Genomic DNA, 14818 nt, shown 5'->3' with positions numbered 1-14818 from the left:
TTACATTCTTCTTCACACAAAGAATGTCAAACCTTTTTTTTTTTTTCTTTTTTTTTTTTTTTTATAACATTTTCAAGTATTACATCCTTAAATCACTTTACCCAGATTTGTTCCCTAATATTTTCAGTATTTACAGAATAAAACTTTGTTAGTGGTTCAATGATCTGATGAGGATTCAGTAAAAAGGCAGAAAGAGTCCTTCGGGCAGATCTGAGGATTCACCAACCGGCAACCAATCTGCTCAGTTGTTCACTTCCAAAATGAACAGGAAAGAAACACACACGCACACATTTGTATGCTTCTCTTTGTCCACTTGTCTTTATCCTGTCCCGTCTTCATCCTCTCTGAAGCCCTGCCAGCACCGTCACCGCCTGAATCTGCCTATAAAACATTTGCATAGCTCCCTGCAACCAAAGAAAAGGGAGGACTTGTGATGAAAAGCAGGAAATATGGTAAAAAAAAAACAACAACAACAACTGTTGCGGAAAACAGTGAAGGGAAAAACAGAGAAGGTGACAAACATGAGAGACTCATCACAGCTGTGAAGCAGGACAATACAGGCAGATAGGGAAAGACAAAGAAAGCCTCCCTCACAGAAAACACTCATATTGTGTGATTGTGTGATTGTGTGTGTGATTGCGTGTGTGCGTGTGTCCGCTGAATCCTTTTTTTTTTTTTTATCACCTCTCCATCTCTTCCTCACTTCATTTTCAGGCCCCGTCGTCCGTTTCTGTTCCCGGTTTCCGTGCAGAGTGCAGAGTGTGCGTGTCGTTGCCTTTAATAGCATAACCATGGAAGCGAAGCAGGGTTGCTAGGTAACTGGCCGGCGTCTAAAAAGGGTGTTTGATTGGCGGGCGGTCGCACCGACGGACGGGAGCGGCGCGCGCGCGCGCGCGTGAGGATATTTGGTGTTCGTGAACATCTGTACGGGCTGATGTGTCCGGATCTGTCTTTTACATCCGGTGTTAAATACCGGCACGTGAAACATTTCCTGTGAAGGTCTCGGGGTTTTAACCGACCGACGGATGTTTTGTTCACTGCGGTGAATGCACGAGTGCACCTTCGTCTGCCTTTCGTGGCAGCTGCAGCGTCAAGGGAGCGACGACAGGGACGCGTGACATGGAGGGGGGGGGGGGGGGGGAAACAGCAGACTCGGGGAAAGATATGACATCATATGCCGCAGTGGGGACATCTAGAGGATTGTATCTGCTACTGCAGGCGCCTTTGTCCTGGCTGGCGTCAGGCTTTTGTGAGCACCAAAACAATGATAACCTGTCCCCGAAGTACTGCAACCGAGTTTTACTTCACTGTTGCTACGTTACCATTTAACGTCACCGCATTTATAAAGGGGTTGTCCGATGCATACTTTCCAATTATGTAATTGTGCAATTTCAAACTCATTACTAATTTGATATGATATTATTCAGTTATAAAACCTGGCCTGACACGGAAAAGACACCCGAACTTCACCTTCTCAGCCAGTTCTTGAGAGGATGTCAAGACGCCATTTCCCTCCGCAGGTCAATCTTTGGCTTCTACTTCAGCTGGTTTTCATCTTAAAATCAGACTTTTGCAAAGACTCCACCGCCTGTTTCCTTGAAACGAGGCAGCACCTCACAGCTGCTGTCTGATTGGTTCATCTGATCTGGCATTTTAATTGGTCTATTTGATCCTGCTGTCTGATTGGTCTATCTGATCTGGCATTTTAATTGGTCTATTTGATCCTGCTGTCTGATTGGTCTATCTGATCTAGCATTCCCCAGCGTTTTACTTCGCTTTAATGGTACTTGGACTAAAGTAAAGGATATGATTACTTCTTCCGCCACTGCTCAGATATTATACGGCCTTGTGAAAATAACAAAATCACATGTAGTATTGACTCTGAAGCATCTTTCTTTGTTTGTTTTTTATTCGTCTCTCATTCATCACATTTCACACTTATTCCTCATTGAACCCAGAAATGTCACAGGTTGAGACCGAAGACATCATGAATGTTTCAGTGAGCAGTTTCCCGGGTTTTCCTTGGTTTATAATTAACAAATATATACAGATATCCCAGGAAGAATATTGTAATAATAATTAATCCTTTCCAGTAATAATAATAATAACAATAAATTTAATAAATACTCAGTGTTCTTAACCACACGAGGAGAATGAGTTTGGGCTCACTCTTTTACCAATGGGATTGTCATCATCCCATACAAATAAAAACAAACACGCACACAACATACACCCAAATCCACACACACACACACACACACACACACACACACACACACACACACACACACACACACACACACTCACCGAGAGAAATTTGCACAGTCAAGTAAATACCATCTGCAGCCAAGATGAACAGTCCACTGTACGAAAACAACTCCGGGGATAAAAGTTGATTTTTCAGCTGTGACTTTGTGCCGAGTCCAAGAGTTCACAGGGAGACTAACTAGTTGCACAATATGGCCCCTAAAGTGCCACTGATGTTGAATACAGCAGGTCAGAGAGGAGAGAAGATGAAGTTTCAGGATACATGAGGTTGACGTTGAAATCAGAGAGCATGTTTCTCTCAGTGTTTCCTATTTTGTGTCCGTTTCAGTGGCTTTAGCAGGACTGACCGCCGGCGAGGAATGTTTTTGTAAAAAAAAAACAAAAAAAAAAACAAGACAACGAGATGAGGAAAAACGCGCGTAGTAACGAGTTGAAGAAGTTCTGCGTGTAGCGTACAGCAAACCATTCACACATAAAATAACATGCACCGAAAAAAGCACCAGCACGCAGAAATGAACCCATTCTGTTCGTCGCACACATGTACAGTAATATATACACATTCACACAGAGAAACACACCTGGGCCGCCAAAACAACAGAAAAAAAAACTTTTTTTGCTAACAGGTTGCAGCAGGGATGGTGCAAGCACTGATAAAAAAAAAAAAAAATTTAAAAACTCTGCATCAAAAAAAAACAACTTCACGCCACAAGGCCGAGGATGTAACCAGTCCACCAGTGCTGCGAGAAAAAGGCTTTTTCGAGGACAATGACCACCATGCAGAAAGGTGACACGTGTGAGGATGAAGGCAGAGCTGATGAAAGAGAGCTGATGGGAGATATCTGCACCGGCAGAACAAACGGTGTGCAAAATAAGAACAAGGACACTCTCTATTGAGAATTTGAAACAGTCCAGCTCCTCTTTTTTTTTTTTTTTTTTTTTTTTATCAGAGAAACGCTCCTGAAGTAAAAAAAAAAAACAACATTTAGATTAAATAGTGAATGAAGACTTTTCTGTTATTTTAAGTGGGAGACAGGAAGGATGCAGGCAGAAAGTGGGGAGCTACACACACACACACACACACACACACACACACACACACACACACACACACACACACACACACACACACACACACAGGCACAAGCAGATGGGTTGAAATGACCAGACAGCAAAGCAAAGTGGCTTTTTGAGTACTTGAATGGCTTTTTGAGGATTGTGAGTCTTGAAGGAAATGCAACCTGGTCATGGGGCAACGAAGAAGCGGTTGGAGATGGCTTCCAAGGAGGCAAAGAAGGGTAAAGTAGCGTAAGGTATGTGGATGAGCACACTACAAGGCTTTTATAAGGCCTCTAGGACCCTCAGTGTCGTGCAGGTTAGAGAGCACTATCGGGATGGCTTGTTGTCAGGGTTTCACACCTTATTAGGACACTAAAAGGGCACACGAGAGGGATGGCTTCCAGTAAGTGCCTAAAACCGTGACAAGAAGTAGGATGTTTTTGCAAACTTCAGTGAGTGCACTTCGCTCGGCTCGGACATCAGTAAGCGTTCCTCAGCCAGCCTAAGCTCTAAAGTCCTGGAACAGGTCTGAATGCAAAAAAAAAAAAGTAGACTTCAAAATGTTCACTTGCTGTTTTTCACTACGAGTCTTGTTGACCACACAGAGTGGCGGGCTGCTGCTTCCCGCACAGGGGAACAGTGCTGTCCAAACTCTGGCCCTCCATGTCCATGTCCATCAGGTTGGGCCGTGCGGCGCTGGCGTTACTGTCCCCTGAACCCAGGGGGCTGTCACAGCTGCTGCCCGGCGACGAGCTCAGGGTCCGGGAGAGAGAGCCCAGCTTCCACGGGTCGGGTCTTATCCTGGCCGGCGTGGGCCGCGGCCGGGGGGCAAACTCCAGCGTCTTGGGTCTCTCCAGGGGGCTGATGAGGCAGAGAGGATCCGCGTCGGGGATCGGTGGAGCAGGGGCTTTACGCCGATGGGGGACTGGGAAGAGGGTGGCGGGGTCGGGGAGACGAGGGATGTCCAGCTTGTCCTGTGTACCTGGATGACGCAGAGAGGTTTTGTCATCATGAAAGCTAACATCACAAACATTTTCTGGTTTCTAGTGTTAGATGCTTTTTTTTTTTTTTTTTTTTCCAAACAAAACAAGTAATTTAAAGGTGTCAGCTTGGATGTGTTCATAATTTCTGAAATTTTGAAGACAAGAAAATCATCTGCAGACAAATCATATCGAAAATGAAACCCTGTCAGATAATGAAGCAATGTTTTCTATGTGTTAACCACGAACTGCAAATTTGTGCATGATTTACAAACAGATGATGAACCCTGTCGGGTCTCGGCTAGTTCTTAAAATATCCGTTGCCTTGCATCTTTTATTATATATAAGTTTGTTCAAATGTATTACTGTAAAATTCAAGCAAGTAATTATTACTGTATTTAATTTCAAACCTGGGCTGTCTGAATGTGTATGCTGCTGTGATGTCACATTCACAATTATAGTGATCGAAAACTCCTCAATGTGAATGTGCTTTTGCCTACATTTCCGGCAGGGTAATAGATGCAGATACTTGAAATCAGTGGAAGTAAACCACATGTTGTTGTTGGTTTTTTTTTTGGTACAATGTGGTTTAAAGCAGGGACTTCTTGAAAAACTCTTTCCTGTCGGGAAGCTTTGAGTGCTCGTATGAACCTCTGTGATCTCAGATTATCTCAGAAAACCAAACTTAGACAAAACGCAAGAGGCGAAGACAAGTTGTGTTAAAAGGTCACAAAGGAAAGGTCAGGCAGGAAGTCATTTTACTGTCACGCGTTTCCAACAACACGTTTCTTTTGTGTGTATGCTACATGTGGTCCCCTGCACAGGATTGGCTCCAGCTGCCCGCCCTCACTTCCGGTTTCCTCTTGGACAAGTCGAGGATCCTGATTGGTGCGGCACCCGGTCCGGTTCTTCAGTCCAGAGTACAGTATAATAACTTGGCCAACCTGTCTTTTGGGGCGCCTGAATTCCTCAGTGAGCTTTTTGTTTGTCTGCTCTTGCAAATTTTGAAGGTCTGTGAATTTGCCGCTAAGATCCCTACATGGGGACTGGACCACGTTTAGATCTGCAAAAATTGGTTGCAAACACGTACGAATCTCTCATTGTCTCAAAACACCAGGACCAGTGGGGCTGTTTGGCCGGGTTTTTGTTTTTTGTTTTAATCCAGACAGAAGAGGTAGTTATGTCTTTATTCAGGAAGTTAGTTTGAAACTCACTTTTTTTTTTTATGCTGGACCGATACACGTGGCTGTAGGTTCTTATTTTTGTTTGTAAATGGGAAAAAAAATGGTCATGTGTTGTGTCGAATCCTTTTCTGAATCATCGTACCTTTGTTTGTGGTGATGTGCGGTCCTCCCGGTGGAGGAGGCATGGGCATGCTCCCATCCGACGGCGTCCTGTGGTGTCCCAGGGTTTGGGCTCGGGGTCGTATCGCCCCTTCCGAAGGGGTGCGTCTGTGTCCTCTGTTCAGGGCCATGGCTGCAGACACGTGGGTGGGCGTGAGCGACTGGTTGGGCTCCTTCTTGAAGCTTTCGGCCCGCAGGTCCAAGAGCGGGTTGAGGGCGGGAGCTGGAGGCGCCGCTGGTGTTTTGACCCCGGTCACCGGGGTCACGGGATACTCGTCCGGGTCCGAGGGGAGGAGGGACTTGGTGGAGTTGCAGTCAGACAGGGAGGACAAAGAGAGGAGCGTGACAGAGGGAGAGGGGTCCATGCAGGGAAGCGTGGAGTCGGGATGTCTGGAGAGAGACAGGGAGAGGTTTCGACTGGGAGGAGAGGTGCTGCGACGGAAACGTCCCGTCCGCTGGAAGAGACCCTCCTTCTTCTTACGCTGCTCCTCTCTGAGGTCCTGCTCGTCCTGAAGCACCTGACAACAACATCAGGGCACATTAACATGCTTAGTCTCACTCTGAGAGAATATCACCAGGCTATAGCAAAAGCTGAACAAATACTGTGAAATTCAGGGAATTTCTTTTTGTGTGTCTCCTATAAATAAATGTATTATCTCTTTGATGATCACTTCCACATCCCATCAAAGCAACTGCGGCGAAGGATTACAACCAGATCATTATTTTTTTTATTGTCCTGTGTACCATGAGTCTACTGTGGTAGGGCATTCATTTGCCTCAACAACACAGACAGAAATCCCTAAAACAACAAAATGCTGGAAAGACCTTGTTTCATGCTGATTCAACAGCATCGCACATTTCCGACTGATCATTTGGCAGCTTGATCGTGCTGTTTTTTCTCACTCCAAAAGGAATATATTACTCTGAGGTGAGTTTTGTGACATGGTGCCTGTTGGAAATATTTATCTAATAGTAGTTGATTGTGGCACCTGTTCAGCAACAACATTTTGATTTCAACTATATACATTTAGTTATAAGAGGCCTGAGCTGACACAAGAAAACACTAAAGAGACACACCCCCCCCCCCAGTACTGATTCTTCATCAGAGAGGGTTCTGGTATTATTAAAGTGAATCCTGAATGTGTGAGTGAGTACACTATTTCACCACGATTTAAAATATTTTTTTATTACGTGAGAGAAACTTTGCAGCCAGGCAGCATCATATACTAAAAAAAGGAACTTTAAAAACAATAAAATCTCATATACTGGCACAATCTGAAGCAATAACCAGCAAAGAGGGTTGGGTGTAAATAAAGGCCAGTCTTACACTAAATCCTGAAACAACAGCCACCACAAAAAAATCTGATGAAATCCTTGTTCAGTTTTGATTGACTCTGTCAGACTGTGATTCGCCTGTTGTTGTCCTACCTGCAGTTTTCCCAGCTGGAGCAGGTCTTGTCCCAGAGCCACAGATGCAAGCAGAGAGGCACAACCCAGCAACAGCATGTCGCTCTTCTTCCTCTGGCTGCAGCGACGAAGTGAGTCCTGGTTGTTCACGGCCGTCCCCAGGCCTCCAGGCCCCTGACAGGAGCTCATATTACCAACAGCAGGCGTCGTGCCGGGCCCCAGGCTGCTCCACGGGGACCCCGAATCCTCCATGGCCCCATTACTGCTGGTCTCCGAGGGTTGTAAGGACCCTGGTGATTCCTCAAACTCACAGCACTCCTCTGTTCAAGACAGAAGAGAGATGAGGTTGGTTCTTGTGACTCAGTGAGTGACGCACAGCTTTTAATGAAGAGAAAAGACTCACCCATTTCATTCAGACTGGAGAAACCAGCAGTCATGGGTGCGTGTTTGGGGGACTTGCCCAGATTTGGAGCGCTCGATGACCAAACTTTGCATCCTTCCCCGAGTGATTTCAGCCTGCAAACAGAGAAACAAATCAACCAACAATCAAAGCTAAATTTTAAATCATTAATTAAGGCAAAAGGTGCTTCAAAAATTGCATTTTCCGGATAGAAAATAATGTCCCGTAGGTGCAGCAATCATACGCAACAGACATTATTGCTTTTCGTCTCACTGCTCCGCTGGCTGTAATGAGATATTGATCAAAAGGTTTTCTTTCTCTGTGCTATGAACAACAATCTGTCCAGAAAAATATCAGAAAAGCCGGTTTCTTCTTGTTTGTGAGGACGGTACACAAACAGAAAATGAGCCTCATAATCCTCGTGATCCATGTTTTTATTCTGCAGTTTCATCGGGTGTTTTATAGAAAAGTCTTAGTGATTAAAAATGTGAAAGGCTGTGACTTTCTGTATATATAACATATTACTTGTCCCTGTGTGACACACAGCTTACCAAATTAGTTAATCACAAAGTGAAATAGATTGATTTATACTTTACCAAAACGCTTCAAGCTTGTCTCTTTTCAACCAGTAAAGAGGACCTGTGAGTTTCAGGGTTTTTATGTTATTCCTGTGTTTGCGTAGACTTCCTCCTACAATCTAAATATATAAATCAATTCGTAAGTGCCAAAAACAAGCTTCAATAGTGTGTAACTTTACTTTTAAATTTATAAAACTATACCTGCTTAACCTGAGAAGTTACTCCTCCAATCCTTTCTGGGACATTTTACTGAATACGTTTTTTTTTTTTTAATTTATGCCAGTAGGTCCTAATTTAATGATAATAGGTCCTGACTTAAGGAAATCAGCGAATCCTGCACATTGTTTATCACTTTCACATTAACGATCACCATCAGGACGTCATCAGGTTAAAATCAATTTCACATAAACAAAAACGTGTATTTTAAGGGAATTTGCCGACATACTTCTCCTCCCCACCGACCCGCTCCCTCTGGTGGGTGGAGCTCGGGCCCCAGGTGCGTCCTTTCTTCTTGTTGGCCGTCAGATCTTCTTTTTTGCACACAGCGCTGCGGCCCCACGTCTTACTGCCGTCGCTCGGCGTCACTGAGGGACGGGGCAAACGTTCAGAAAACCATGTTTCTACTGTATATTCTCACTGACAAATGGGCGTTTGCGCTCACATCTGATGGCTCTCAGTCGGGGTATGACCCCCGGGCTGGCCGGCGGGGTGGTGCTCTCGCTCCCCTGAGTCTTCCTCTTGTCTACGCTGGGTGACGCCTGCACTGTGATCTTATGCTCGAAGCCTGCAGAGAGAGAAATGTGCAAAAGATTTATTTTTCGTTTGTCAAATATTTCTATGAACTCGTTATGTAAACGCCCGCACATCGAGCTGCAGACTGTCACGAGCCTAAATACAAATGACATTAAAACGGCCTTGATGCTGCAACAACACTGGTCACACCCCGTCTTAATGAAGATATATCATCCCCAGATAAGTCTGTGCCAACTATTACACCACAGATATAATAAAACCACCATCGCAACATATACCATGGATTTCCTGTTTACAAATCTGGTTTTTGATTTTGAGTCCATGAATCATTCAGCTGATGGGCAGAAAATGGATTATTTCCCATTTTTGACAGTCAGTTAAAGTTAATTTTGTCATTCATCAAGTAAAAGTATCAAACATTTGGTAGTTTGTGGCTTTGCGACAGCAACAGTTCTTCAAAGAGCTTCCTTGTTCTTGAAGAGAATAAATGGCTGTAAGCAGTTTCATTCCATCGACACTCGTGTGAACAAGTGTGAAGCGTCAGTGGCACAATTAAATCATTGGAGCATCACGTGTGGTTATCTTCCCAAAATGATCATCTGCACGACAAAAGAGACTGAAGTGAAACTGGCTTTACAGCGCACCAGTTTAGATAAATGATGTCCAGTCTCTCAGGCTACATTCAGACTGTCAGTCAAAATCAGATTTTTCTCCAATTAAAATCCGATCCTATGTAGCCGGTCTGAGCAGCCAAGAGTCAGATGAGATACAAGTTTTACAAATTTGTTCCCACATTCATATGTAGTTTGACACACGATTGAAAAAGTACTTCTACTTCTCGGTTTCGGTATGACTGCTCTGATTGGATTTCAGTTTTTTGTTTTGTTTTTATGTCTGCCACTTTTGATGCCACGTAGGGTCATAGGGAGTGACAGCTACATGACGAAAAGCAGAGCAGAAAATCCTCCTTCGTCTCTGACGCTTACTCATGATCTTTATAAAACCTGCTCCACATTTTCAGATGGTAAATAAGCGAGTCACCCTCCATTTTGGTATATTTATGTCAGCTTCTTCTACTTACTTTATAACTATAGCAACCAATGTGGATAAGACAGAAATTGAGGTTTCCCACCTGCACACTCAAATAGGATCTGGTCACTTGCAATATATAATGCGTACCATCAACCAGGAAGATTGGATTCTGATCAGATATTTTCAGAGAGATCGTCTGAACACAAGCCTTGGGGCAGACTGTGTCCTACATTTCCAACCTGGACAAACCCCATGTACCAGGAAGTGGCATCATCCCTGGGGCTCTGCCAGCTTTGTGCAGCTGATTCATCAGAATAAAAGAATCTGACTGCGGTTCCTTCTTTTACCCACCAGAGGGCAGACTGATGCAGTTGCTGTCTCTGCCCAGCTTCAGTAAGCGGCTCTTCTTGAAGTGGCCCTTCCTCTTCTTGACGCTGGGCTTCTCCTGGTACATCTGGTGGATGATGATGTTCAGCTCTCGCTCCACAATGTCGATCTCCCTCTCCGCCAGTTCCTGCTCTCTCCTCTTCAGCTGCTCCTCCTGCTCCCGCTGCTCCTCGGCTGCTCGAGCCAACGCCTCCTCCCATGATCTCAGCTCCTGCAGAGAGGAGAGGAGGAGGAAGAGGAAGAGGAGGAGAGATTACTGACAAGCAGCACCTCCTTTAATACCTCTTTTAGCTTTAGGCACCTTTTTAGGCACCTTAGACAGATGTGAGATTTCTCCCACCTCAATATGAAATGTAACTTCTGCTCCTAAAAGCAGACTTCTGCTTGAATAAATAAATACTAATGAAAGAAAAAGAGAAAAGAGGTGCACATACATGTCCAATTGAATTTACTGACAGCCCTTTATTATCTGCAATCTTCACAGGACGATGTCAATTTAAAAACCTCAATTTCTGTGATATTACAATATTGACAACTGCATATTACAGCAGAAATGTGTTTGCTGAGCCTCCACTGAGCATCTCCACATAATCAATTTTGTATATGGACTGTTTAATAAATGCCTTTCCCGAAAATAAGACTTATGACTGTACCATATCTGCATATTCAGCTTTCTCACCTTCTCTTTGGCCCGGAGCTCGTCAAACATCTGCTGGATCTCCAACCTCCAGTCTTCTTGTAGGGAGTGAAAGGACTCCAGAGGCATCTGAAACATGGCCGACTGCTCAATGGCCAGCAGTCGCCTCAAGATGCTGGTGAACGAAGGCCTGCTGTGGGGGTTGGGGCTCCAGCACTCTGAAGGACGAGAGAGAAGACAGAAAGATGTTGAGGTGATTTCATGAATTACAGTCTGGAGTTTGTGTCATCAATTATGTATTTTATAACCCCAATCAGATGCTATAAAGAAAATAACCATAAGCAGCATGTGAGATTAAATGTCGCTGAGTTTGTGTGATGGAGGTCGTTACTTTTCATCACATTCACTGAGCAGATGCTGTTTATATCCTGACAACAAGTGCGTTCAACCTCCAGAGGAAATCTGAACTGTAATGGTGCACCTGTCTGTTGGTATTCTGTGTATTTGTGTGTGTCTGCAAAACAGGAAATGTGGGATACGGTGGCTCAAATGGTGGGAAGGGTTTCCTGCTCATCGTAAGGTCGGCAGATCGATCCCCGGATCCTCCTGTCCACATGCTGAAGTGTTCTTGGGCGAGACACAGAAGCACAAGTTGCTCCTGATGGCAGGCGAGCACCTTGCACGACAGCTCTGCCACCATTGGTGTGTGAGTCTGTGTGCGAATGTGTGTGAGTCTGTGTGTGAGTCTGTGTGTGTGTGTGTGTGTGTGTGTGTGTGTGTGTGTGAGAGAGAGAGTGTGAATGTACGAGTGAGTGTGAGTCTGTGTGTGTGGAGTGTGTGTGTGAGTGTGAACGTGTGAGAGTGTGAGAGAGTGTGTGTGTGTGTGTGTGTGTGTGTGTGTGTGTGTGTGTGTGTGTGTGTGTGTGTGTGTGTGTGTGTGTGTGTGTGTGTGTGAGTGTGTGAACAGGAGGTATTCTGTAAAGTGCTTTGAGACCACTATGGTGACAAAGCGCTATTTAAGTGCAGACCATTTACTTGACTTGAAAAAACAACTGACTGAATTGCAGAGCTATGTTTTAATTTACAGTATGAGGAAACAGAAATATGGCTCATTTCACTGTTCAAACTGAGCTGGTTTCCAACACACTTCCTGGAACACAGAAGGAGTTTCAGCTGGCTGTCTGACATGAAGGAGAAGGCTGGTGTAACTGAGCTGAGCACAGGATGAGTCTGCTGATACAAGCCAACAATGCATTTAAGGCACTAACACGTGTTGTTGTTGAGTGTCTGAAGCTTGATACAGTTATCTCCTTTGTACCTTGGAGCGCTACTGTGAAACTGTTAAAACACTGCCGTGAGCCATAATGTTGCACTGGGCGACATTTTTACCTTCATGAACAAGAACAAGTCAATAAGAAATTCTCGCCAGAGCACAAATTACGTACTAATCCGCAGCTGAGAATAGTCCCTAGTGCCGCTGTATCGCTGGGAACGCTGCAGCGTTAACTATGGATGAAACGGTTTCTTGAGAGAAATTTCTTATGGGCTGTTAAGAAAAGAAAAGCACGGGGACGGCTTCCTGTGCGTGACACTGCTTCTTTCAATGTCCGTCCTCACAACAACACAAATAACCCCCAAAATACCAATACATGACGTCATCACCTTCCACCACATCACTTCGCCCAACCCAACTCAACATCAGCACTCCAGGTAAAGTGCATCCCATCGTGTCGTTCCCAATTATAAGAAACAGAGCAATCACGAAACTTGTCTCATCTTATACTCCCAGCACTACTACCGGACTTCTTTTTTTGAGGGGGAAAGGGGAGGGGGCGCTCAATCATTTCTAGAAACAGCTGGGCAATGCAGTTTTTACCAAAAATGACTAAAAGCGGAGTAAAAAGCACTTTTATTAGGGACTATTTTCCGCTGCGGTTCAGTACACATTTGGTGCTTATAGTGAAAAAAATTTTTTTTACAGCAGCAGGACGAAGCTTAATGTTCATAGTAATGCAGGAAAAATGACACTCAGTGCAACATTATGGCTCACTGATGTGTTTTTGTTAGATTTAGGACAACAGTAGATCTGCAAGGAACAAACTATATTAACCTTCAGATACACAAACAATATTTGTTTGTTGGTTAAATACATCGTTGGTTTGACAACAGGAGAAATTGAGAAGAGACGTGTCCTGTGCTACCCTGCATTTAAAACTATAAACTATACAGCCCGTCGGGTTATCAATACAATACAGGGAGGACTGAACCACGAATTGTTGGTCTGCATATATTTTTCTTTTCTGGCAGTAAAACAGCAACAGGAGAAGTGGAAGAGAACAAGATGGGATGGCATATGGCGACCACCACGAGCCAAACCCTGACTGACGGTGTTGCAGAAACATGCTGCACACCTACAATAAACTGATCGGCACCAAACCACAACACAAGACTCAACAGCACTCCGCGTCACAAATGCGCCAACAAAGGTAAAGTAAAAAACTAAAGCTCAGAGTGGCTTCACAGGTTAAAAATGCAGTTCACTGCGGACCACATATATTTATTAGGTGCACTTAATTCGCATAAAATGTAACGTGGATAAAGTTGGAGGGAGAGGGGATGAAAGTGAGCTGATGACAGGAGTAAACAGTGTAGAGAGCAGCGCGGGATGACAAAGGGGAGATTAACGGATGAACATGGATAAGATGAAGAGGAGTGAGAGGGGAGGATGAGGAGGAAAGGAGCTTTGGGAGCAGAGTGGGAGGGAAGTGGAGGGAAGTTTGGCTGACAGTTTGAGAAACAGCTCTCTCTGTTTTTTTCATTAGACTCAAAACCTGCCCAGCGGCTTACCCGTAAGCATTAAGAAAATAGCTTGGGAATAAGCACATTAGGGCAATTTGGATATAAGGCAAGTATGTGTTTAAACAGAGATGACCTGAACTGTGAAACAAGAGCCAGTTAATACTCCACCGCTGTTAACAGAGATTATTTGCAAGGTGAAAAGGAGAAATCTGGCCCAGGGGAGCTCTGACGGAGGACTGCAAGAGGATGTATAAAAAGCAACCTATGGAAACTGTTCAGACCGTCTTCATCCATTTTCCTTCCTGCTCCCAGAATGAAAAAGGGCTTCCAATAACCTCAAAAACTCAAAAGTTACGCCATGTTAAAGTCAGTGGACGTGAACATCCACAGGGCTTTTATCAAAGTGAGTTTCTGCGTCAGCAGTGACATGCTGAAGGTCATACTTGATGACTGATGTACAGTACAATCAGACACAGAAACACAAGGACAAACAAAGATCCCGAAAGTTTACTTGGCAACCGCGAATATAAGTGACAACTGTGATTATTTCCATGACACGCTTGTTATTTGTTTGTTTGTCTCTACAGCTACTTGACAAATCCCTGAGGGTCCAGGTCGTCGCCTGCTTACCTCCCAGCAGCTGAGCAAAAGGTTCAGGGCAGGTTGAAGGGACGGGAAGTGTCAGCTTGTTCATGGCGACACCGTATGCTACCGCCAGCGCGTCGATCTCCCTGTAAGGAACCTCTCCGGTCAGCAGCTCCCAGAGTAACACGCCAAAACTGAGAGACAGAACGGAGAAAACAACATTTATTTAGTATTTTATTTTCCGCCACCAAAGATCATCCCTGAACAAAGAGGGCTGAGACCATTTGCCAATCTCCCGATTCTCTACTATCACAATACTTTGATGTATTGCAATTTCTGGGTATTGTGATTCAACGTTACAATTTGTTACACTTTTTGTTTACTTTTTAAACACTAGACCACCGGGAAAAGTTCAGCCCTACAGAGACTGTGTATATAATGACTCATATTTCCAAAAACAGTGCACACAACATGTCTGTCTATGAAAACTCCCAGTTGCCTTTTGATAACAGTTAGATTGTGTAAGTGTATTTACACATCTACATGCATTCATCTCTACACACACACACACACACACACACACACACACACAC

General features: G+C 44.4%; 1 protein-coding gene across 1 annotated transcript in view; it reads right to left on the bottom strand.

Moving 5' to 3' along the window:
• Positions 1-1880: 1880 nt before the first annotated feature.
• The window catches only part of map3k10 (mitogen-activated protein kinase kinase kinase 10), a 35207-nt gene continuing 22269 nt past the window's right edge, over positions 1881-14818 (bottom strand). The window contains exons 3-11 of the mRNA XM_069148159.1: positions 14271-14419; positions 10884-11059; positions 10169-10415; positions 8694-8816; positions 8478-8616; positions 7458-7570; positions 7076-7374; positions 5631-6165; positions 1881-4306 (exon numbers count right to left, since the gene is read on the bottom strand). Of these exons, the coding sequence (XP_069004260.1) occupies positions 3906-4306; positions 5631-6165; positions 7076-7374; positions 7458-7570; positions 8478-8616; positions 8694-8816; positions 10169-10415; positions 10884-11059; positions 14271-14419 (2182 nt within the window). The 3' untranslated portion in view covers positions 1881-3905. The remainder of the gene's footprint in view (positions 4307-5630; positions 6166-7075; positions 7375-7457; positions 7571-8477; positions 8617-8693; positions 8817-10168; positions 10416-10883; positions 11060-14270; positions 14420-14818) is intronic.

This window comes from Embiotoca jacksoni, unplaced genomic scaffold, assembly GCF_022577435.1.
Source record: "Embiotoca jacksoni isolate LCO1_2020_lvr unplaced genomic scaffold, fEmbJac1.0.p SCAF_14, whole genome shotgun sequence".
In the NCBI taxonomy this organism is placed as follows: Eukaryota; Metazoa; Chordata; class Actinopteri; family Embiotocidae; genus Embiotoca; species Embiotoca jacksoni.
The sequence above is the reverse complement of the archived record's forward strand: the minus strand, read 5'-3'. Positions and strand labels throughout refer to the sequence as shown.